At 36.6% G+C, this 22854-nt stretch overlaps 1 protein-coding gene across 1 annotated transcript in view; it reads right to left on the bottom strand.

The window, feature by feature from the left end:
- Positions 1–22854, bottom strand: part of LOC103273754 (cyclic nucleotide-binding domain-containing protein 1-like) — a 207814-nt gene that overhangs the window by 3146 nt on the left and 181814 nt on the right. Inside the window, exon 7 of the mRNA XM_008071197.1 lies at positions 19968–20027. Within this exon, the coding sequence (XP_008069388.1) occupies positions 19968–20027 (60 nt within the window). The remainder of the gene's footprint in view (positions 1–19967; positions 20028–22854) is intronic.

Here is a 22854-nt window from a genome sequence, read left to right as displayed (position 1 = left end):
ATTTTCTAAGGTTCTTATGGTTTGAGGTTTTACATTTAGGTCTCTGATCCATTTAGAGTTAATTTTTGTGTACGGGGATAACCCTCATCTTCGACAAAGCCTCCACCACCTACCACTGGGAAGAGGAGAACCTATTCAGTAAATGGTGCTGGGGAAACTGGCTGATCATTTTCTTTTCCTTTCTTTTTTTTTTTTTAAATCAACAAACCCTCCCTGTGAAGAAAATGCTGGGAGAGACAAAGTAGGAGCTTGTGAGCAAGTGGCCAGGCCCCTAGTGCAACAGCTAGTGTTGCAGCTTCTCTGCTTCATCCTTGGCTCTTCACAGGTCACAGAAGCCAAGCATTATTTTTTTTAATGGAAAAAAGTGGGGGAGAAAATATTGCCTCAGGCTGTCCGTCACTGAAACAGCAGAAGAGAGACTGCTGGCTCCTGTCTTTGCCTCACCACTTCAGTGTCTGGCAGAGCACTGCCAGCAGGCACTGAAGAGGGAGTCCAGAGGCAAGGTCCCATGGAAGAGAACAAGAGAGGTGACCTACCACCATCTTGAAGGTGGGGCAGGAAAGTGCTCCAACTCATTCACCACGGAGCAACAGACCCAATCTCTGTGATTGGTGGATCAACTACTCAGGGATTGCTCATGACCCAGAGGCAATATCCTGAAAGCACAAACTTCAGAGGGACCTGAGGAGTACTGAGTTCCAGATGAACACCCCTTACCCTGATCCAGCCTTGGGACAAAGGGTGTGCTCAGAGAAGGACAAGGAAGGACTCCAAAGAGTTCATTGGTGAGTCCAGGGCTGACTCAAACTCCCTCCTCCCCAGCAATCCTCTAAACATCAGACCCACACAGCTGGGCCACAACTGAGAGGGATAAACCCAGGCAGAGCTTGGACATCAGTTGCAACAGGAGAGCTCCATTCCAGGATAGACCAGGCTGGGGCACCCCCTGGGGGTACATACCTGGGGAAGATACAATCCTGCACCTCCTCACTGGAGATCTCCCTGACCATATGAGAGTGGGAGGGGAGGACTGCAGTCCCACCCACCTCCACTGCCCCTCCTCCTTCCCTGCTTTGTACACTGAGGAGAGAGTGCAAGAGGTGGCTCTACAGAGCCTGCCACAAGAGGACAGGTTTATTTTTTAACTTTCAATTGAAAAAAGTGAAATAATTTTTGACTTTGTTAGTTCATCAATTTTTTAAATATTTTTCCTTTGAATGCGCATGTGAGGGTTTGATCTGCTCCCCTCCCCCTAAGAATTTTTTCTTTTCTTTCTCTGTTTCTTCTTTTATTTGTCATTTTCTGTTTATATGTGTATGTGAACGATTAAGTAATCATTTTTCAATTTTGTTGTTGTTGGTTTGTTTTTGCTCTTTTGTTCTTCTGGGGTTTTTTAATTTTCATTTTTTATAGTTTATAGTGTATGTCAATATATGTGTGAGGATTCGACCTGAACTCCATTTATTTTTCTTCCTCCAGTCTTTCTGTTTGCTTCTCTATTCACTTTATACTAGGCATGTGTGTGTGTGTGTGTAGTTTTCTTGGTTTTTTTTTTTATTGTTTGTTTTGTTTCACTTTGTTGTTATTCGAGTTTGTTTTGGGGTGTGTATGCATGTCTCTGTGTGTATGTGTGTTCTATTTTTTTTGCATCAGTTTCTGCTTTGCATCATCATATAGAGTGGTGGTGGGGACTGCGTCTCAGGGAACACATACCACAATAAGTGAACACTGCAATTTGCAAATAGCTTCTGAATTCTAGTGCCCCATCCCCTACTTTAATTGAATTTCAAAAACTAAAAGAAACAGCAAAGCTTCCCATCAACTGTCCTATTTCAAAATAGAACAAATCAAAAGTCCAGATCAGAGAAGAATAGAGGATTGAGCAAACATCATAAGGGAAAGCCTCTCCCACTGACACTGAATAACAGAACTAAAGAGAAAAACAAGAGATCTGTCACAAATGAGGAAAACCAAAGGAAGACCTCAGGCAATTTCAATTGTAGCAAAGACAAAAACTCCTCAAAAATCAGACCTTGGTGCCCAACAAGGGGTAGGTGCCCAAGTCACCTACCACTGACCCAGAATACAATAGGGATTAGGGAATGGATAGAAAGAGTGAATAAGACTCAAGAAAGACAAGATGCAACATTGAAAGAATTTGTGACAGAGATTTTGGCAATAAAAAATTTCATCCAGGAAATAAAAAACAAGATGGCAAGCAGTAAAGCAGAATTAATCTAACTGAAGAAAGAATCTTAGAACTTGAAGACCAGAATGTGGAATTAACCCAATCTGTAAAAAACATAGAAAAAAAGAACAAAGCCTATAAGAGATATGCAGTTATATCAGGAGGCCAAACCTATGCCTGATTGGTATCCCAGAAGAAGAGAGGAAAGTGGATAACAACTTGGATCAAATATTCCAGAAGGTAATCCAAGTAAACTTTCCCCATCTCACCAAAGATGTGGCCAGTCAAGCACAAGAGATACAGAGGATTCCCCACAAGACATCAAATGAGAAGACCAAACCCTAGACACATATTAATTCACCTACACAAAATAGGCACAGATGAAAAAAATTCTAAAGGCAGCAAGAGACAAAGATCAGACTACCCACTGGGTAAAACAAATCAGAATAGCAGCAGACCTATCAGCAGAAACACTACAAACAAGAAGGAACTGGAGCCCTATATTCAAAGACCTCAAAGATAACCAATTTCAACCAAGAATTTCCTATAGAGCCAAGCTCAGCTTCACCAGTGATGGAGTAAAATTCTTCCCAGACATCCATTCCCTAAGAGATTATGCAGCTTAGAGGCTAGCTCTACAGGAGACACTTAGAAGGGTATTAAGCACAGAAGAATGACCACACACTTCCCAAGAGAACAGCAGAGCACAGAATCAAAAAAGGATGCAGTGCAACAAGAAACTTGAAAACACACACATACATTAACCCCAAAGTCAAAAGAAAACAAGCAAAACAGAAAAAACTTTATAAGAACCCCATGACAGCAATAAACAATCACATTTCAATAATCAGCCTGAATGTGAATGGACTAAATGCACCAATGAAAAGACAAAGAATAGCAAACTGGGTAAGAAACCATGAACCAATTATTTGCTGCATCCATGAGACTCATCTCACTACAAGGGATGCGCACAGACTCAAAGTTAAAGGATGGAAAATGAGTTTCTAGACAAATGGATCACAAAAGAAGGCAGGAGTGGCAATCATAATATCAGACAAAACAACCTTTAAGCTAGCAAAAATTTTAAAAGATGCAAAAGGACACTACATAATGATAAAAAGTTCAATCCATCAACAAGAAATATCCATCCTAAACATATGTGCACCCAACACAGGAGCACAAGCATTTATAAAGCAATGACTAAGTAAACTAAAAAAAGATATTGACTTTAACACTATTATAGCAGGGGACTTGAATACCCCACTTACAACCCTAGGTAGATCATCAAGGCAAAAAATCAACAAGGAGATACAGAACCTAAACTTGGCACTTGACCAAATGGACTTAATAGCTACCTACAGATTATTCCACCCAACAAACACAGAATATACATTCTACTTATCACCACATGGACCATACTCCAAGATTAGTCACATCCTTGGCCATAGAGAGAGAGAGAAAAAAAAAACAGACCCAGGGAGCAGAAAGGAAAACTGCAGAAGCTGATATCACAGCACTTGTATTTTTTCCATTGCATTGGAAAATTAATTTGAACACTTTTCAGCACTTCTTCATTTATGGTGTACATTGGTCACAGAGCATTTTAGATTTATTGTTTGGTTTGAAAATGGATAAAAACTTTATAACTACCTCTCTATCCATTCTCTCCTTGCCCTTATGAAAACCAACAGGTTTTTCTATTAAAAACCTAGTCACATGAATCCTGTAAGAAGATGTCATTGTTATAAAACATTGCAGTGAACAGTGAGGACAAAGACTGCCAAGTTAAACACAAAGGGTAAAATCTGTCCACATGTTCCCACACCCTTAGACATGTACTCCAATGCGAATTGCCTGGAAATTTCTGATGACAGAACTTAGCCCACCAAGCAATTCATCCTCAGAAGGGCTCAGCTCTCTCCAGAAACTGCATTCACATTTCCCAGATAATTGTGGCTTTTATCAAAAGCAGCAGTTGAAGGATGGGCAAGCTTAGCACCAGAAAAGCAGTCCTGTTATAAAGAGGAGTTTCACCTGAAGGCTAGATTTACCTAATGGGTAACAGCAGAAGAGCAAGCCTGCTGTTGGATTGGAATTCTTGAGAATGACATTAAGGTCATGTAACCAAAGAAGGAAAAAGACAGTGATCATCAGATAGCAAATGATTTTTTTCTCAGGATATTAAATAGTTTATTTACAAATTTAGCATATGTTTTTTTTTTCTCTTTGACATATATGACTCAAATGCATAGTATTCACGACAAAAGTAAAGCACCCCGAATGTGTGCATAATATTGCTATAGTTGTAGAATGGGCCTCTAGCAATATGCGCATAGCAATATATATTTTCTTTAACAGGTATTTGTGGATCCTTTATATATCTTTCTTATATATACAGATATAGATAAAACTTACTGAAAATTTAAAGATTACTCAGATCACAGCCTCCTGCTATAGTGACTAGTCCATGCATAACCCTGACTCTAGAAAGCCTCACCTGCCAAACTTGTGACTTTTATTGGCTACTTGGGCATCTGGTTACACCATGAGGATAAGATCAGAAAACTCTTTTCTCACTGATTTGTGTACCCTGTTGGTACTATTTTGTGAACTCACTTGCCTGTTCTGGTACCTGAGAAATTTTTTGAGTCTCAGACTGAACCACTTGTCAACTTTTGCTTGGGGTGTGCATTTTGAGTTCTAAACTGCAAGATGTGCCTATTAAGAGATTCCATTTGTGACTGATCTTAGCCTTCTCTTGCTATATATAATCATTTGTCAATTTTTCCTTCATAGTTTAAGTCAGTCTTGGATTTCTAGATTGAAAATAACCAACCAGACAAACAACAAATCCCAAAACATTATCTCCATACAAGGACATTAAGCTGTTCTTCCTTCCTTTCTTTCTTTCTTTTTAATTGAGGCTTTATATCCTGGCTTCTCATTTCAACATTTGTGATAATAACACACTCTCCATTTCATACAAAAGCAATCTTCTAGCTGTAACTGACTAAGCTGTTCTTCCTTACTGCCCTGACTCACATCCCTGAATTCTTCATCCTCCTACCACTGATAAATGGACACCAGTCCTTTGCATATAATGAACACAATTTATTTATATACAATGTAGACAGATGCTAAATCATTAACCACTGTCTTAAACAACTCTTGAATTACTGTTGGTCTGATGAAATACTTATATCCTTATGTTAGGAATCATGGAAGTTGTTTGGAGTTTTGCATTGAAAGAAGATTCACAGATGTGTATATACTCAAGATAAGACATCGCTATTTATAACATATAATATTAACACTAAAATTTCTTTCACAAAGAGAAAAATAAGGAAAATGCAAATGCTTCCTGTAGAATACAGTACTTTGAATTATATAATGCTATACTCTACAAGTTCCACATCATATATTTAAACCTAAAATACTAAACTCTAAAAGAAAAAGCTATACAATAGTCAGAAACTTTCACATTCAAGAAGTGCTGAGGTATAAAATAAGAACAATAAAGTTAGAAATATACTTCACCTATGGTTCACTTTTAGTAGCATATCTTAAAGGATTGAATTGAAAACTTTTAAAATGTGATAAAGAAAAATACAGGTGAATCTGAGAATTTGTAATTATTTTTCGATGGGTACATATTAGATGCCCCACCGATCCTACAAGTAATTTTGATTTATTTACTTATTTATTTATTTGAGTCGGAGTCTCATTCTCGCCCAGGCTGCAATGTAGGGGCACGCTCACGGCCACCTCAGCCTCAATCAGCTGGGGCTCAGGCAATTCTTTTTACTCAGCCTTCAAGTAGATGGATCTACAGGTGCATACTACCACGCCAGGCTAATTTTTTTTATTTAACATATAGACGAGATCTCACCAAGTTGCCTAGGCTGGTCTGGAACCCCTGGGCTCAGGCAATCCTCTCATCTCAGCCTCCCAAAGTGCTGGGATTACAGGCTTGAGCCACCATGTCCAGCCTACAAATAATTTAGTGAACCTAATATATATGTACACTCACACACACAAATAAAAAATAAATAAAAATGATTTCAAAAGTGCTAAACAAATGGCATAAAAAAAATCACAAATTATCTCAAAATAACCAAGGACTTTAGGTTTAGCTTTAAGCAAGATAGTAAAGCAAATTCAGATAATTCATAGGAACACATGCTAGATGAATCCATTATTCCACCTCACATGCCTAGTCCTTTTCCTTTAAAACACCCTTGAGAGCACATCTCACAATATTATATATGTACTTATTTGTGCATAAATAATCTTTGTAATTTTCTATCTCCCTTTAGAGAGACCCAGAAGATCTATAAAAACAGGGACTGTTTCATTTTTGTTGATCCCTGATTACTTAGCCAGATACAGAGTAATGGTCAATAAATATGAGTAAATTGTATGGAAGTTTTTCTTCTTTTTTATATTACCTGAAAATTATGAATCATTTGTTTTAAATTAATTTTATTGTGTATATTTTAAGCTTAACAACATGATGGTATTGAATACATATGGTTAATAAAATAGTTACTATAGGGAAGGAAATGAAAATATCTATCCTCTCACATAGTAGATTTTCTGTGTGTGTGTGTGACAAGAGCAGCTAAAGTCTACATATTTAACAAAAATTACAAATGTCATACAATTTTGTTAGCTATAGTCAGTCCTCATATTGTACCTTCCATTGCTAGATTTGATCATGCTACATACTTGCTACTTTTTATCCTTTGACTTACATCTCTCCATTTTCAACAGCCCACCCTTATCCATGGTACACTCTTTTCTTTTATCTCTGTATAATGTGAATTATCCAGATATTCATCCATTTTCATCATTTAAGTCATGCTTACTGAAGGCCTGCATATGTGTCATTTCTCTGCTTTAAAACTGTAAATGCCTTTATAAACAAGAGACTTTATCTTCAAGGAGCTGAAGTGTCTACAATTTAGAGGAGGAGAAAAACAGAAGGACAAGTTCAACCCTGGGACAATGTTCACATAAAGATGAGTGTGAAGCAGAAACAAAAAAACAAAAAAGAAACAAATGCCAAAAACCAAAATCTTTCAATTCTTCATTTAAAAGCTATAGACACAGCTTAGAAGATTAATTTCTTTTCATAATACTCTCAGTGGAAAAAATAAAAAAATTTATGATTGAAAGATTAACCGATAGTTGATAGTTGGTATAATGAGAAAAAAAAAAAATCACATCTCAAGAATATATTCCATTTCAGTCGTGAATGGAGACTAGCCAGAGGCATCAGGTCAATTAATGTAATAACTTGGTACACAGAGACTCAGGCATAACAAGTGAAATTTAATTTAGTGGTCTCATGTTAATCACTGAGGGTCCAGAAGAGAACAATAACATAATTAAAGAAAAAGAAAATAGAATTTATGAGGGACACTAAAGGAACTAGTGCAATACAGTCCAGAAAAAAGAAGACTAAAAGATAGTTAATTTCTTTTCTTTTTCTTTTTTTTTAATGCTTGAAAGGATACAGTAGAGGCATGCTATTAAGGACAAAGAACTAGTGTGAAGGCTGATATAAATATGTCAATAATTTTTTTTTAAGTGCAGCAAGGGCATCTGGACATTTTATATTTATTTTTAAATATTTTGTTTCCATAGAATTATCTGTTTTTGACTTTGGACTTATGGACAAGAAATAACTTAAATAAGTGAGCGATAATTTGTTGTTTTGCTTTCTCTCCCCCTCACCACCATCCCGCAGCCCCAAAGATGGGAGTCTGTGACCCAAGCTGCAGTCCAGTGGTGCGATCATAGATCACAGCAGCTTCAAATCCTGGGCTTAAACGATTTTCCCATTTCAGTCTCTCCAGTTGCTGGGACTATAGGCATGCACCATCATGCCAGGTTCTGTACTTCTGTGGAGTTATTTGAGTTGTATTTCTATAGCACAATTTAGAAGTGTGAGATAAGTTGTGATCTTTCTGTCTCTTCTTGAAAGTAAAAAAGTAGTTGATATTCTTATACTAATTTGAAATATTTATGAAGTATAAATATTTCAAATTAGTATAAATCTGATAAACTATAACAAATATTATTAATCATTATTTCAGTATGCCCACTAAAATTAGATTACCAGTTCTTGCCCCTTTTCTTAAAATAATAAAACCCACGAGAAATTTAAAACTATGGGTTCATGATTTGTACTTTTATTTTTGCAATTTATTGAGTATTTACGTTTAAAATTTCTAAATATAGTTTGAAAGTTAATATAGAGTGATTGCTTCAGATATTTGAAAAGTGTATTTCTTTCTCATTTTTTCTAGTGCATCAGTTCTTTTTTTTTTTTTTTTTTTTTTTCCGAATAGGAGTCTCACTCTGAAGCCCAAACTGGAGTGCAGTCTTGATGTGCTGGTTCAGGTGATCCTTCTATCTCAGCCCTCCAAAGTAGCTGTAATCACAGGCATGCACCATCACAACTGACTTATTTATTTATTTATTTATTTTCTGTAGAAACCATGTCTCACAAAGTTGCTCAGGCTGGTCTTGAATGCCTGGACTCAGGGAATTCTCTCACCTCTACCTCCCAAGGTAATGGGATTACAGGCCTGGGCCACCCTGGCTGCTTCAGTTCTTTCTATGATAAAATGGATTCCTACTCTGAATCATAATTCTATTCTGATTCAAAATACTTTCCTTATTTCATTCAAAGGTGATTAGATCAACAAAAATACTAAAGAAAGCCTATTATGAGAATAAAGTGAATGAAATATAGATTGTAGCTATTTTCATCCTGTCAGTATTTTGTTCAAACTATTAAAACAATTCAAATCTGATAAAAGTATTTTTTTAAATTTATTTTTCAAATGATTTTTTTGGTTCTATATTGAAGATAACACTGAGTAATTATTAGGTTCCCTTATGTATTCATGAATATTCTATTTAAAAATGATCTCTATTCACAAATACTTTAGTATATATCTTAAGACAGAAAAGGAGGCACATGTACAACACATTAGCAAGGAATAGTTCAATACATAAGCAAGTACCTATCTGTAAATCACAGAACAAATGTATTCATTAAGAAAGGATGATCAGTAGGAGTGTGGGGCAATCAGGGAATGTTTCATAGAGTATGGTGGGTGTTCTAGCTTGAGGATAGAAGCCACTGATACTGGTTAGAAGGAGCCGGGGAAAGGTTAAAAAACAGACCCCAAATAGAATTTGTGCTAAAAGAATAATAAATAAACTGAATAGAACAGTCAAAAAGGCAAAACCTTGGGAGGGAAAATTAAGCACAAAAAGTTGAATGCTTTTATTGAGGAGTTCAAACTTGTTCAGAATAACAAAGAGGTTTGACTAGAGACAGGAATGACAGGGACATTGGGTGGCAAGTCTGCCTGGTATATATTGTCTAAATGAATAAAATAAACAATATATCAAACATTGATATCAAACATTGTTCAATAGAAAATTTAATTTAAGAAAACCAGTAAGAATATATAGAAAGATTGAAAGGCAAATCCAGAAAAATTTTTGGTGGTTGTTATCAATATTGAAGTATATTTTCGCTTAACTTTCTACCTTTTATTTAATCATCCATAATAGTTCTAAGCAGATAGTCTACCTCTCCTAACTCAGCACCCCTACAAGCACTGCTGGAATGGCTTCTCATCTCCCCATCACTTCTTTTATTCTCTGGATGATTTTAAATTAAAAGTCACAGTTTCCTGGGCCTTGGTAAATCAAGTTTGTGTAAGCGCATATTCTCACAGGAACCACTGCTGTCCTGGAGTTGGCTTATGGTCACATGAGAGGTTATCATGTGAATCTCTTTCCAACTGCGCTTAAAGTTGAGAACCTGAAATTAGCTGTGATGGGAATATTTACACTATGAAAACTGGGAAAGACTATAAATTGAGAATTCTAGTGGGAGGTAAAAGGGAGCAGTTTGTTAAACATTGATTAACAAATATGTTTCATTCAGGCACCCTGTTGATAAGAGGTGTTTCCCTGTCCCCAGACAGATATTTGCCACCATTGAGCCCATCTCCATCCCCCCCCCCATAGTTTTCCACTACTGTCAGTAATTTTCTTATAGTATTACATTGGATGTTCAAGGTCCATTATATGAGTGAGAACATGTGATACTCAGATCTTTGTTTCTGTGAGAGGTCACTCAGTATTATAGACTCTAGTTCCATCCAGGTTGCTGCGAAATTCATTATTTTGTTCTTTTTTATGGCTGCGTAGTATTCCATTGTGTATATGTACCACATTTTTTAAATCCAGTCCTCTTTTGATGGGCAGCATGGTTGCTTCCAGGTTCTTGCTATTGTGAACAATGCTGCGATAAACATACATGTGCAGGTATCTTTTTTATAGAGTGATTTGAGTTCTTCAGGATATATTCCCAGTAGGGGGATTGCAGGGTCATATGGAAGGTCAATTTTTAGAGCTTTTAGAAATTGCCACACTGCTTTCCAGAGATTGCACTAGTTTACACTCCCACCAACAGTGTAGAAGTGTTCCCTTTTCGCCACACCCTCTCCAGCAGCTGTCTTAGAGTTGAACTGATCCTTTCTATTATCACTTCAGGTCTAGGTCAGAGGTGTGGCCTAAAGCCTTTCCAACACAAAGTACCAGAAGTATATCAAAAGAACAGACGTCATATTAAAACATTTTATTTATCACTCAAAGGGAACATATTGAAGATAATCCCTTTCCATATCCCCAAAGAAGAGAAACAAATTCAGATGTAAAGAATAAAAACAAGCTGGGCTCGGTGGCTCAGCCTGTAATCCCGCGCCTTTGGGAGGCTGAGGTGAGTGGATTGCCTGAGCCCGCGGGTTCGACACCCATCTGGCAGCAAGACCTCATCTCTACAATAAATCAAAAAATCAGCCGGGCGTGGTAGCGCATGCCTGTAATTTCGGCCACTTGGAAGACTGAGGTGGAAGGATCGCCGGAGCCCAGCAGGTCGAGGCTGCGGTGGCCAGAAGTGGCCACTACACTCCAGTCTGGGCGACAGAGTGAGACTCCAACTCAAAAAAATAAAAAATAAAAAATAAAAACAGATTTCCCAAACATTAAAAAAACAAACAAACAAACAAACAAAACATTGATTAACAAAACACAATGAGCAACTATGTATTTTTCCATCCTCTCTCCAATTGGTTTTTCCTTAGTTTCAGTTTATATGAATATGAAATTTTTTTTAAAAATCTTTAGAGAAAATTAATAAAATATCTATAGAAATTCATGAAAAATATCTATAGAATACGTATACTGCTTAAGTCTGGTAGGTTAGAAAGCATCAACATGAAAGCTCACAATCTCTTCTTATTATTGCATGTATAATATCCATAAACTATGAAATCTGATATGCTCACAATTTTTTTCTAAGTGTCTAGCTGTTCCATCATTCCCTGATGGATACACTACAGAAAGAAAGAAATCAAGATTGACTTCCATGACATCTCCTTGGCACTAGAATGGATATCCTGCCAAAACCAATAATCAAAAGGCAGGTAATAAGGCATTTTTAATAAGAATTTCTGTGGCAGATGAACTTACACAGTTGGCAAATAATCCAGATCTTACAACTTGGTGTAAGAGCAGCAATTTTCAGATAGAATTCTGTGAATATTCTTCATAAACTGCTCTCACAATAACTTTAATAAATCTGAGGGCCAAGTAGAGTGATTCACACCCGTAATCCCAGCACTTTCAGAGGAAGGATGGAAGATTGCTTAAGGTCAGGAATTCTAGACTAGCCTAGGCAACATGGTGAGATCCTATCTCTACTAAAACAAACAAATAAGCAAACAAACAAAAAGAGTTAGATATATTCAACTAAAAGTTCCCTAAATCATCTTCTAAACATATGATGATATTGTATCGGATAGCAGGGTATTGTGAAAGATTAACAATAGCTTGAATGAAGGAAGAATCTTGAACTCCCAAATTTGCTAGGGAACCTACTTCTATGTAAATTTAGGGTGATGTCAACAAAGTTATGACATATTTATTCTCGGTCACATCAGCAGTAGTAGCATCTATTGATGATATATATGTCATTCATTAGAATTCATAAATGCTAAGTCTTTTGATGTCACAGGCAATGTGCCTCTCACTATCTCTCCCTTATTGAAATTACAGTCTATTAGTGAATTTGACAATAAGCAGTTACAAATCTTTTCAGGTAAAGGTGTTTCAGACAAGAAAGAACGATCTTCTAGGGAGCTGAACAAAATTCAGTAGGGCAGGAGAAATTAGTAGGGGCAAAAATATTACAAAACTGCATGCAATTAAAAAATGATACAGCATGAAATATTTAATTTATTTAATTTGATGTACAGAAGTGAAGAGATGATAAAATATTATTTTAGAAAAAACCAGAATTTAAAAGAAAAATATCTGCATATTTCTTTTTATTTTAAGGATATGGGATATAATTCAGGATTAGATTTACAAATAGTCATTGTACAAGTAAAGTTTGGGCATAATTTTGGTACCCACTTCATGTGGTTTGAGATCAGGTACCCTTATTGATGAAGTATGCTCCATCTCTCTCCCTTACTCTCTCCATCTCTCTCCCACTACGGCCAAACCTTTTTTATAGTATTATGATAATTGTTCAGAGTCTGTTTATGAGTGAGAACATGTGGTACTCAGTTCTTTGTGTCTGTGATAGATCACTGAGTATTATAGACTCTAAATATATCCAAGATGCTGTGAAGTTCATAATTTTGTCCTTCTTAATGATTGCATAATATTCCATCAAGTATATAAACAATGTTTTTTATGCAGTCCACTTTTGATGGGCAGCGTAGTTGGATCCATGTTTTTTTCTCTTGAGAATAATGCTGCAATAAACATGTATGTGCAGGTATCTTTTCCATAGAGTGATTTGAGTTCCTCCAGGTATATTCTCAGAAAGGGGATTGCTGGGTCATATGGAAGGTCAATTTTTAGATATTTGAGGAAGTGTCACATTGTTGTCCACAGAGGTTGTACTAGTTTACATTCCCACAAACAGTGTAGAAGTATTCCCTTTTCTCTGTATCCTCTCCAGCATCTGTTGTTTTTTTAAATTACTGATGATGACCACCCTAACTGGAGTTAGGTGGTATCTTAGTGTGGTTTTATTTTGTGTTTCTTTGATTATTAGTGAAGTTGAGCATTTTTTCCTGTATTTGTTGGCTGCTTCTATGTCTTCTTTTGAAAAATGTCTATTCATATCTTTGACCCACTTTTTAATAGGACTGTTTGTTTTCCTCTTTTTGGCATGTTTGAGTTCCTTGTAGATTCTAGAAGTTAGGTCTTTGTCAGACACACAGTTGGCAAATATTTTTAAGCATTCTGTGAGCTGTCTCCCCCTCTCTTGATGATTTCTTTTGTTTTGCTGAAGCTTGTCAGTTTGGTGAGTTCCCACTTGTCTATCTTACCTCTTATGTCATGGGCATTTGGGATTTTGATCAGGAATTGGTTTCCAGTTCCAATTTTCATCAGGGTGTCTCCTGCATTCTCTAAGGTTCTGATAGTTTGAGATTTTACTTTTAGGTCTGTGATCCATTTAGAGTTGATTTTTGTGTATGATGATAGGTAGGGTTCTAGTTTTAATCTTCATGTGGTCAGCCAGTTTCCCCAACACCATTTACTAAATAAGTTCTCCTTTCCTAGTGGTTTATAGTGAAGGCTTTGCTGAATGAAGATGGGTTGGTTGAGAAATTAGTGTTTTTTCCAGAATCTCTATCCTATTCCATTGGCCTATATGCCTGTTCGTGTACCAATACCGTGCTGTTTTGATTATTGTAGTCTTATAATAAAGTTTTAAGTCTGTTTCTTTTGCTAAGAAATGTTTTGACTATTTGTAGTAATTTATGTTTCCATATGAATTTCTGTATTGTCATTTCCAGGTCTAAGAAGAATGATGTTAGTAAATTTAATGAGTATTTCATTAAATCTACAGATTGCTTTGGGTAGGATGGACACCTTAACAATGTTGATTCTTTCAGTCCATGAGCATGGAATATTTTTCCATTTGTTTTGTGTCATTTTTGATTTCTTTGAGCAGTGTCTTGTAGTTTTCGTTGTAAAGGTCTTTCACTTCTCTGATTAGGAAGATGCTAAGGTATTTCATTTTTTTGGTTGTTGTTGCTATTGTGAATGGCATTTTGCTTTTTATTTTTGATATATGACAGTCTTTTGCACATTGATTTCATACCCTGAAACTTTGTCAAAAGTTCTTTAGCTGTGCAAGAATATTTTTGACAAATTATCTTGGATTTTCAAGGTATAGAATCATATCCTCAGTAAAGAAGGATAGCTTGACTTCCTCTTTTCCTATTTGGCTATTCTTGATTTCCTTCTCTTGTTTGAATGCTCTAGCTAGTGCTTCCAACACTATGTTGAACAGGAAGGGTGAAAGTGGGCAGTTTGGGTATCAGTTGGGTATCAGCTAAGTGATGTTAGCTTCATAAAATGATTTGGGGAGAGTTCTGTCTTTCTTGATTGCTTGGAATACTTTCAACAGAATTGGTGTCAGCTCCTTCTGTGTTTTGCAGAACTCTGCTAGAAAGCCGCCTGGTCAAGGAATTATTTTTTATAGGTAGTTTTCTTATGATGGAGTTAATTTTCAGGGTTGTTATTTGTCTGTGTAATGTCTCAATGGCTTCCTGTTTCAATCTTGGGAGGTTGTGTATGTCAGAAAGTTCTCCATTTCATTTAGGTTTATGTAGTTGTGCATAGTAATGTTTAATAATATTTTGTATTTCTTTGGGGTTCATTGTGATATGATCTTTTGCATTTCTTATTGTGTTTATTTTGGCTTTTACTCTCTTTTTCTTCATCAACCTGGCTATCGGTCCATGAATATTGTTTATCCTTTCAAAGAATAGCTTTTATTCATTGACTTTTTTCTATGATATTTTTGTCTTCTGTGTCCTGTATTTGGGCTTTTACTTTGGTAATCTGGATTCTTCTGCTGAATTTAGGATTTTGGTGGTCTTGTCTTTCCAGCTCCCTTAGGTGATTTTTTAGGCTGTTGTTAACTTGTGATCTTTCCATTTTCTTGATGTGTGTTTGTAAATAAATGAATTCCCTGCTCAGTATTGTTTTCATGGCATCCCATAGGTTTTGATAAGATGTGTCTTTATTTTCATTTGTTTTCATTAGGTTCTTATGAAGTTTGTTGTTCTTTGTTTGCTTATTTGTTGGTTTTCTTTTGATTTTTGGATTGTGATGTGTGTGTGTTCTTAATCTTGTTCTTGAATTCTTGGGGAAAATATGATTGTTCTATTTTTTTCTTTCTTTCTTCTGTGTTTCCACAAATCTTTTAATGTCTGCTTTGATTTCTGTGTTGACTTAGGAGTTGTTCAGTATCATGCTGTTTAGTGTCCACATCTTTGTAGATTGGGGGTAGGGGAAGTTGTTGGTGTTGATATATTTTTTTTTTTTTTCCACTGTGGTCTGAGAAGGTGCATGGCAGTATTTTGATCTTATGGGATTTGTTTATGGTCGGGGATTTGGTTGATTTTGGTGTACATTCCATTAAGTAATGAGTAGAATGTATATTCTGTGGTTGTTGTGTGGATTGTTCTGTAGGTGCCTATTAAGTCCATTTGGTCATGTATCAAGTGAGGTTCTGGATCTCCTTATTAATTTTTTGTCTCAATGATCTATATAGAGTTGTTAGCGAGGTACTTAAGTCTCCAGCTAGGACAGTGTTAGAGTCAATATCTTTTTTTAGTTTAACTGGAAGCTGGTTTTCAAAAGTTGGTGCTCCTATGCTGATGCATATGTTTATGATGAATATTTTTGATAGCTTAAAGGATATTTTGTCTGATATTAAGATCACAACTTTTGTTTTTTTGTGTTCTATTCACTCAAAAAAAATTTGTTTTCCATCCTTTAATTTTGAGTCTGTGAGTGTCCATTCTGGTGAAATGAGTCTCCTGGAGACAGTATATCATTGCATCATGTGTTTTTATCCAGCTTGCCATTCTATGTCTTTTTAGTCCATTCACATTCAGTCTAATTATTGAAATATGAGAGTTTATCCCTGTCATAAGAGTCTTATATAGTTTGTTGTTGTTTCTTTGCTGACTTTCTTTTGATTTTTGGATTGAGATATGTGTGTTTTTTAAATCTTTTTCTTGAATTCTTGGGAAAAGTGTGGTTGTTCTTTTTCTTTCTTCTGTGTTTAATACTTCTTAAGCATTTCTCATAGAGTTGACCTGGAGGTGGCATAAACTCTTAGGGATTGACTATCTGGGAAGGATTTTAATTCTCCATTGCCGATGAAGTGTAGCTTAGCTAGTAGGAAATTCTTGGTTGGAATTGTTTATCTTTGAGAAATTTGAATATTGGACTCCAGTCTCTTCTTGCTTATAGTGTTTCTGTAGATAAGTCTACTTGGTATTCCCAGTAGGTGGTCTGACCTTTCTCTCTTGTTATCTTTAGGATTTTTTTCTTTTATACCTACTTTGTGTAAGTGAATTACACATACTTTGTGTAGTTGGTCTTCTCATTTGCTGTCTTTCAAGGGTTGTCTGACTCTCTTGTGTTTGAATGTCATATTTCTGATGAGATGAGAGATGTTTTCTTAGATAATTTCTTAGAATGTTCCAGCGTGGTCTCTATCTCTCTATCTGCCTGAAGAATGCCAATTAAACATAGATTCAACCTTTTGATATAATTGCACATCCCTTAGAGGTTTTGTTCTTTTTTTTTTTTTTTAAGCTCCTTTTCTATGTTTCTAACAGTTTGGATTAGTTCCATATTTGGGTTCTCAGGCTCTGAGATTCTTTCTTCTGCTTGGTTAATTCTGCTTTCTATGCTTATCAGTTTGTTATATATTTTATTTACTGTATTCTTTATTGCCATCATCTCATTTATCAACTCCTTCATTATTTCCTCTGTCTCTCCTTATTTCTATTCATTCACTCTATTATATCTTAATATCTAGTTTTGTGTTTTGAGACCATTTTGGGGGCTTTTCATTGTTTGAGTTCTGAAGTCTATATTCTCAAGTGCTTTCTTCCCAGAAGTCTGTGTGTGAGCTGTGTCCTTCCTTTGGTTGTTCTTCATTTGTGTTGGTTTTCCTCCCCCCTTTCCCCTCCTTCTTTAATTCCATTGCTCTGTTTGCTCAATCCCTATTCTTTCTTATGCAGATTCCCTGAATTTGTTCAATTTTGAAGCTGAAGTGGGGATGGGGGACTGTGCTTTTTGTAGTTTTGAGATTTGATTAAAGTGTGATGGGAGAGCTGTAGTTCAGGAAGCTATCTGCAGATCACAGTATCTGCTGACTGATGTGTGGGCTCCCTTAAACCCACTTCTCTACACCTTTCGATCTGTCCATGCAGTGGGGGTATATGTATATCTCCTGAAAGAAAATGAGATTAGGAAAATGATAAGAACAAAAAAAGGAAGAAGGCTGATAAGAGGAAGATGAAGGGAGAGAAGAAGAAGGAAAACAGGCACACCAACTAATGAATAAACAAAGAAAACATCAAACAAACATACAAGGAAACAAAAAAAACCTGATGACATACTCACTCTCAAAAATACCCACATGAAGACAGAAAAACTAAAAAATGAAGAAAAAAATACATAAACAAAACATAAAAAGAAAAAAATGAGTTCTTTCTGTTGCCATTTCTAGAACATCATATTCCTTTCCCTTTATTTTTATTTTTACTGTTGGGTCCCAAGCACTGCTGCTACTTTTGGTTGCTGTTGTGGTAGAGAGCAAGCTATGATCTCTAGCCCCTCCCCTCACCTCTCAGTGCAGGCTGATCAGGTTGATATCAGCATGGATCAGACAGCCCATGGACTGCTGGGGATGGAGGGTGAATCAGCTTTGGACTCACCCCAACTTGTCTGCTGCTGCTGCCAAATCTCTCTCAGATTAGATGTGTCCATTCCTGGCCCAATGTGGGGGTAAGGCATTTGTCTCTTCATGTCTGCTCTTGAAGATTCCTCCCTGGGTCAGCCATGGTTGATCCCAGAGGGGTGCAGAGATCACCTCTGGGCCTCAGGTTGGAGACTGAATAGAGCTGAGTGGGTCAACACAGGTCTCTGTCCAGGACAGAGAAAATGGTGGCAGTCAGTGTCTCCTCACTGGTGGCAGGGCAGAGCTCCAGATTTCCTCCATGCGTCTTCTCCAAAGTTCCTGTTGTGGGTTCCCACTGCCAGAGCTGGCCCACTGCCACAGATGGTGGCAGTGGGCCAGGTGCCAGGGTGCTGAGGAGCAGCTGATCTCTGCTGCCTCCTCTCATGAGACCCCCAAGAATGGTGGATGATCCTGAACCTACTTGTATATTTCAATCATGAACTTAGGCTTAATATTTTAGTGAATTATAATATTAGAAAATATGCAGATCCTTCATGGGAGCTAATTAGGTGCTCTTGATTGACAAAAATATGAAAAAAATACACAAAAATGGATCTTAACAGAAACAATCAGAAATTTATCAAGGCAACAGAAAACTACCACTCTGCCAAAGATTGCATCATTGCAGATGGTTATGGGAGGTAGTGTTTTAACATGGGAATTTATCTTACTCTTTGTTTCACTGTTCCCTGCTTAACAGAAATAAATATTTAGAGATTTTCACTGGCACATTTTTTCTTACTAAGTAGGTCAGTGACCCCACCCTACCCTACACACTTACAGCACAAAGGGAGAAAATACATAAGGGGCTTAAATCCACATTGAGCTTGTGCTGCACTTGTTTATACCAATGGTATCCTAGACCCAGAATCCAAGATTGAGCCATTTGAAAACACATTACTCTTTCTTCTATTTATCTGGGGAATCCATTGGAGTAATTTTGTTTTTTAAAACAATACCCTATTTAAAATATCTGCCTGTGGTTTTAAATTTCTATAGATGATATGTTGTCTTATACCACATTGATCTACAATGTTAGCCAGAAAAGTCAAGAAAAGTTGTTATTTTTTTTAAAAATGTACATTGTCTTAGATCTTTGCGTTGTGTTTCTATTGCATTTTCTATGTATTTGAGATCCTGTGTTTCTTAGCTATGTCACAATCTTCAAGTTATCCTTATTTTATTTTTCAGTACATTTAAGGATGTACATCAATAAGATCTTTAAGGAGTTTGATTCACTCTGTATCTTATAGGAAGTATTGTATAAGTGATGACAATGATTCTGACAGGCAAATTTTCAAAGAGTCAAAAATTCGAATTAATCCCATAGCCTCGTGGACATCATATTTTCCTTTGACTTACGTATTACAAAATAAAGATAGTTTTATCCTCACTTGCAAACCACATTCAATAGCCCCAAAAAGCACCACAAAATTGCAAAGAACTCATTGTATCTAGAATTGGGTTAACCCAAATTGTATTACTTCCCGTTATATTAACTATCTGTGTTACTTGGAAAAGTTTCTTAATTTCTCCTGTTCTTAGTGTCCCATTCCATAAAACACAAAAATCAGTAGCTGTAGTAAAAGGATTTAAAAGAGACAACATATACAAACTGTTTAGCACACTGTACGTACTTATCATATTCTTTCCTCTAAATTGGGAGGAAAAATATGGAATTACTACAAATTTATTTCACATGGCTTTTTTACTGCTGTATAAAGCACTAAAAATATGTTTTCAGTAGAAATATTCTCTTTAACACCCATTCATAAAAATAATTTCATTTCCCTTAATATTCATACTTTCTGAAGTTGTCACCAATTCAATATATTCTACTATAAGAATAATTAATTCTCCTATGTATTTTTTTTGGCATATATAGTATTATACCTTGAAATCTTTCCATTCTTTTTGTTGTTCCTTTTGCAAATATTCATTTTTGACATCCTCCTAAAAAAAGGGGGGGTGGGGTTGGATAAATGAGTCTTTCTTTTGAATTATTTAGCATTCCATACTGTAGTTTCAACTACTAAATTTGTAATCAAAGCAAACCTTGAACATGTATAATTGTGGGCAGCTGGAAAATAATAGCAGAGGAGTTGAATAGGCACCTGGTAAAAAGCAATGAAATAACTTATTTGAGCAATCCATTCAGATGTGAAGAATAAAGTCAGACCCTCAAAGACATGCAAGGTCTGAAGGTACAGTTTTATTGGTACTTATAATGAATAATTATCATATATGTATAATTTAGTTATATTTCTATAAAGTGAGACACACCTATGTGCTTCCTCACCGCCCCCCCCCCAGCACACAGAGTCTTCCAAGGCATTCTTGCATCTTAGTAACACTATCATTTTACAAAATAGAAAGCAGGGTTGAATGCCATGGCTCACACCAGCAATCTCAGCACTTTGGGTTGTCAAGGTGGGAGGATTGCTTGAGATCAGGAGGTCAAGACCAGCCTGCACAACAGAATGAGACCTTGTCTCTACAAAAGTTTTTTAAAAGAATTAACTGGGTATGGTGGCACGTGCTTGTAGTCCCAGGTACTAGGGAGGCTGAGACAGAAGGACTGCTTGAGTTCAGGGATTTGAAGCTGCAATGAGCCATGATTGCACTACATGCCAACCTGGGCAACAGAGTGAGATCTTTTTTTTTTTTGAGTAGGAGTCTCATTCTGTCACCCAGACTGGAGTGCAGTGGCCTCTCCCGGCCTCTGCAGCTGCCTTGACCTGCTGGGCTCCAGTGATCCTTCCGCCTCAGCATTCTAAGTAGCTGGAACTACAGGCACGCGCTACCATGCCTGGCTGATTTTTTGGTTTATTGTAGAGATGAGGTCTCGCCAAGTTGCCCAGGCGGGTATCGAACCCGCGGGCTCAGGCAATCCACTCACCTCAGCCTCCCAAAGGCACGGGATTACAGATTGAGCCACCGAGCCCGGCAGAGTGAGATCTTGACTCAAAAAAAAAGAAAGAAAATAAGTACAAGTACAAAACAAAGGAGTAAAATTAGACCTGTTCTCTTTTTTAAAAAAAAATACAGATTTGACCATGATCTCTAGAGTTCTATAACACTGGTATCATTATTCCATTTCTTGTGTGTATATCACCTTTTATGTGTTTTTTTTTTTTTAAATCAAGTGGTGAACCTGTGTGACTATACATCTATACATAAGTTAAATTAATGTTCAGGTAATATGTATATAAAAATTGAAAACCAGCAATTATCTTACTAATAATCTCCCACAGAGCTTTTGCTACCAGATATAAAGGGACATTTTTACATTTTAGAAGGACATGATTATACTTCTATTGCATTTTACATATTTTAGAAGGACTTGATTAAATGTATGAACATAAAAACAGATTCCTTAAGTAAAAAAGTAGTGCACTACTTAAACTTCCAACTATTCATATCAAAACCTATAAAAGTACTTTTTGACCTATGAATGATTTTTTAAAATTATTATTTATTTATTTATTTTTCTATTGTGGGGTACAGTTAAGGGTTAGGTATACAAATATGCTCCGTTCAGGCAACCTTGTTGATAAGAGGTATCTCCCCATCCCCAGACAGATATTTACTACCGTTAATCCCATCTCCCTTCCCCTCCCACCCCCATAGTTTCCCACCACTGTCAGTCATTTTCTTATAGTATGACACTGGATGTTCAAGGTCCACTATATGAGTGAGAACATGTGATACTCAGATCTTTGTTTCTGTGAGAGATCACTCAGTATTATAGACTCTAGCTCCATCCAGGTTGCTGCAAAATTCATGATTTTGTTCTTTTTTATGGCTGCGTAGTATTCCATCGTGTATATGTACCACATTTTTTTAATCCAGTCTTCTTTTGATGGACAGCATGGTTGCTTCCAGGTTCTTGCTATTGTGAACAATGCTGTGATAAACATATGTGTGCAGGTATCTTTTTTATAGAGTGATTTGAGTTCTCCAGGGTATATTCCCAGTAGGGAGATTTCGGGGTCATATGGGAGGTCAATATTTAGAGCTTTTAGGAATTGCCATACCGTTTTCCACAGAGGTTGCACTAGTTTGCACTCCCACCAACAGTGTAGAAGTGTTCCCTTTTCACCACATCCTCTCCAGCAACTGTTATTTTTTTGAGTTGTTTATAATTGCCATTCTAAATAGAGTTAGGTGGTATCTCAGTATGGTTTTGATTTGCATCTGATGATTAGTGAGGTTGAACATTTTTTCATGTGTCTGTTGGCTGCTCGAATGTCTTCCTTTTAGAAGTGTCTGTTCATATCTTTTGCCCACTTTATAATGGGGTTGTTTGTTTTTTTTTTTCTTTTCAGCATGTTTGAGTTACTTGCAGATCCAAGATGTTAAACCTTTGTCAGATCTGGAGTTGGCAAATACTTTTTCCCAGTCTGTAGGCTGTCTCCCTGCTCTCTTGATGGTTTCTTTGGCTTGTAGAAGCTTGTCAGTTTAATGAGGTCCCATTTGTCTATCTTATCTCTCATGGTCTATGGGTTTTGGGTTTTGTTCAGGAATTGGATGCCAGTTCCAATTTCTATGAGGGTATGTCCTTCATTTTCTAAGGTTGTTATGGTTTGAGGTTTTGCATTTAGGTCTCTGATCCATTTAGAGTTAATTTTTGTGTATGGGTGTAGATAGGGGTCCTGTTTCAATCTTCTGCATGTGGTCAGCCAGTTTTCCCAGCACCATTTACTGAATAGGTTCTCCTCTCCCCAGTGCTAAGTGGTGGAGGCTTTGTTGAAGATGAGTTGGCTGAAAAATTGAGGTT

Source organism: Carlito syrichta, unplaced genomic scaffold (genome assembly GCF_000164805.1).
Source record: "Carlito syrichta isolate Samal-C Ts95f unplaced genomic scaffold, Tarsius_syrichta-2.0.1 Scaffold314160, whole genome shotgun sequence".
Lineage (NCBI taxonomy): Eukaryota > Metazoa > Chordata > Mammalia > Primates > Tarsiidae > Carlito > Carlito syrichta.
Note: the sequence above shows the minus strand (reverse complement) of the source record. Positions and strands in the feature narration are given on the sequence as shown.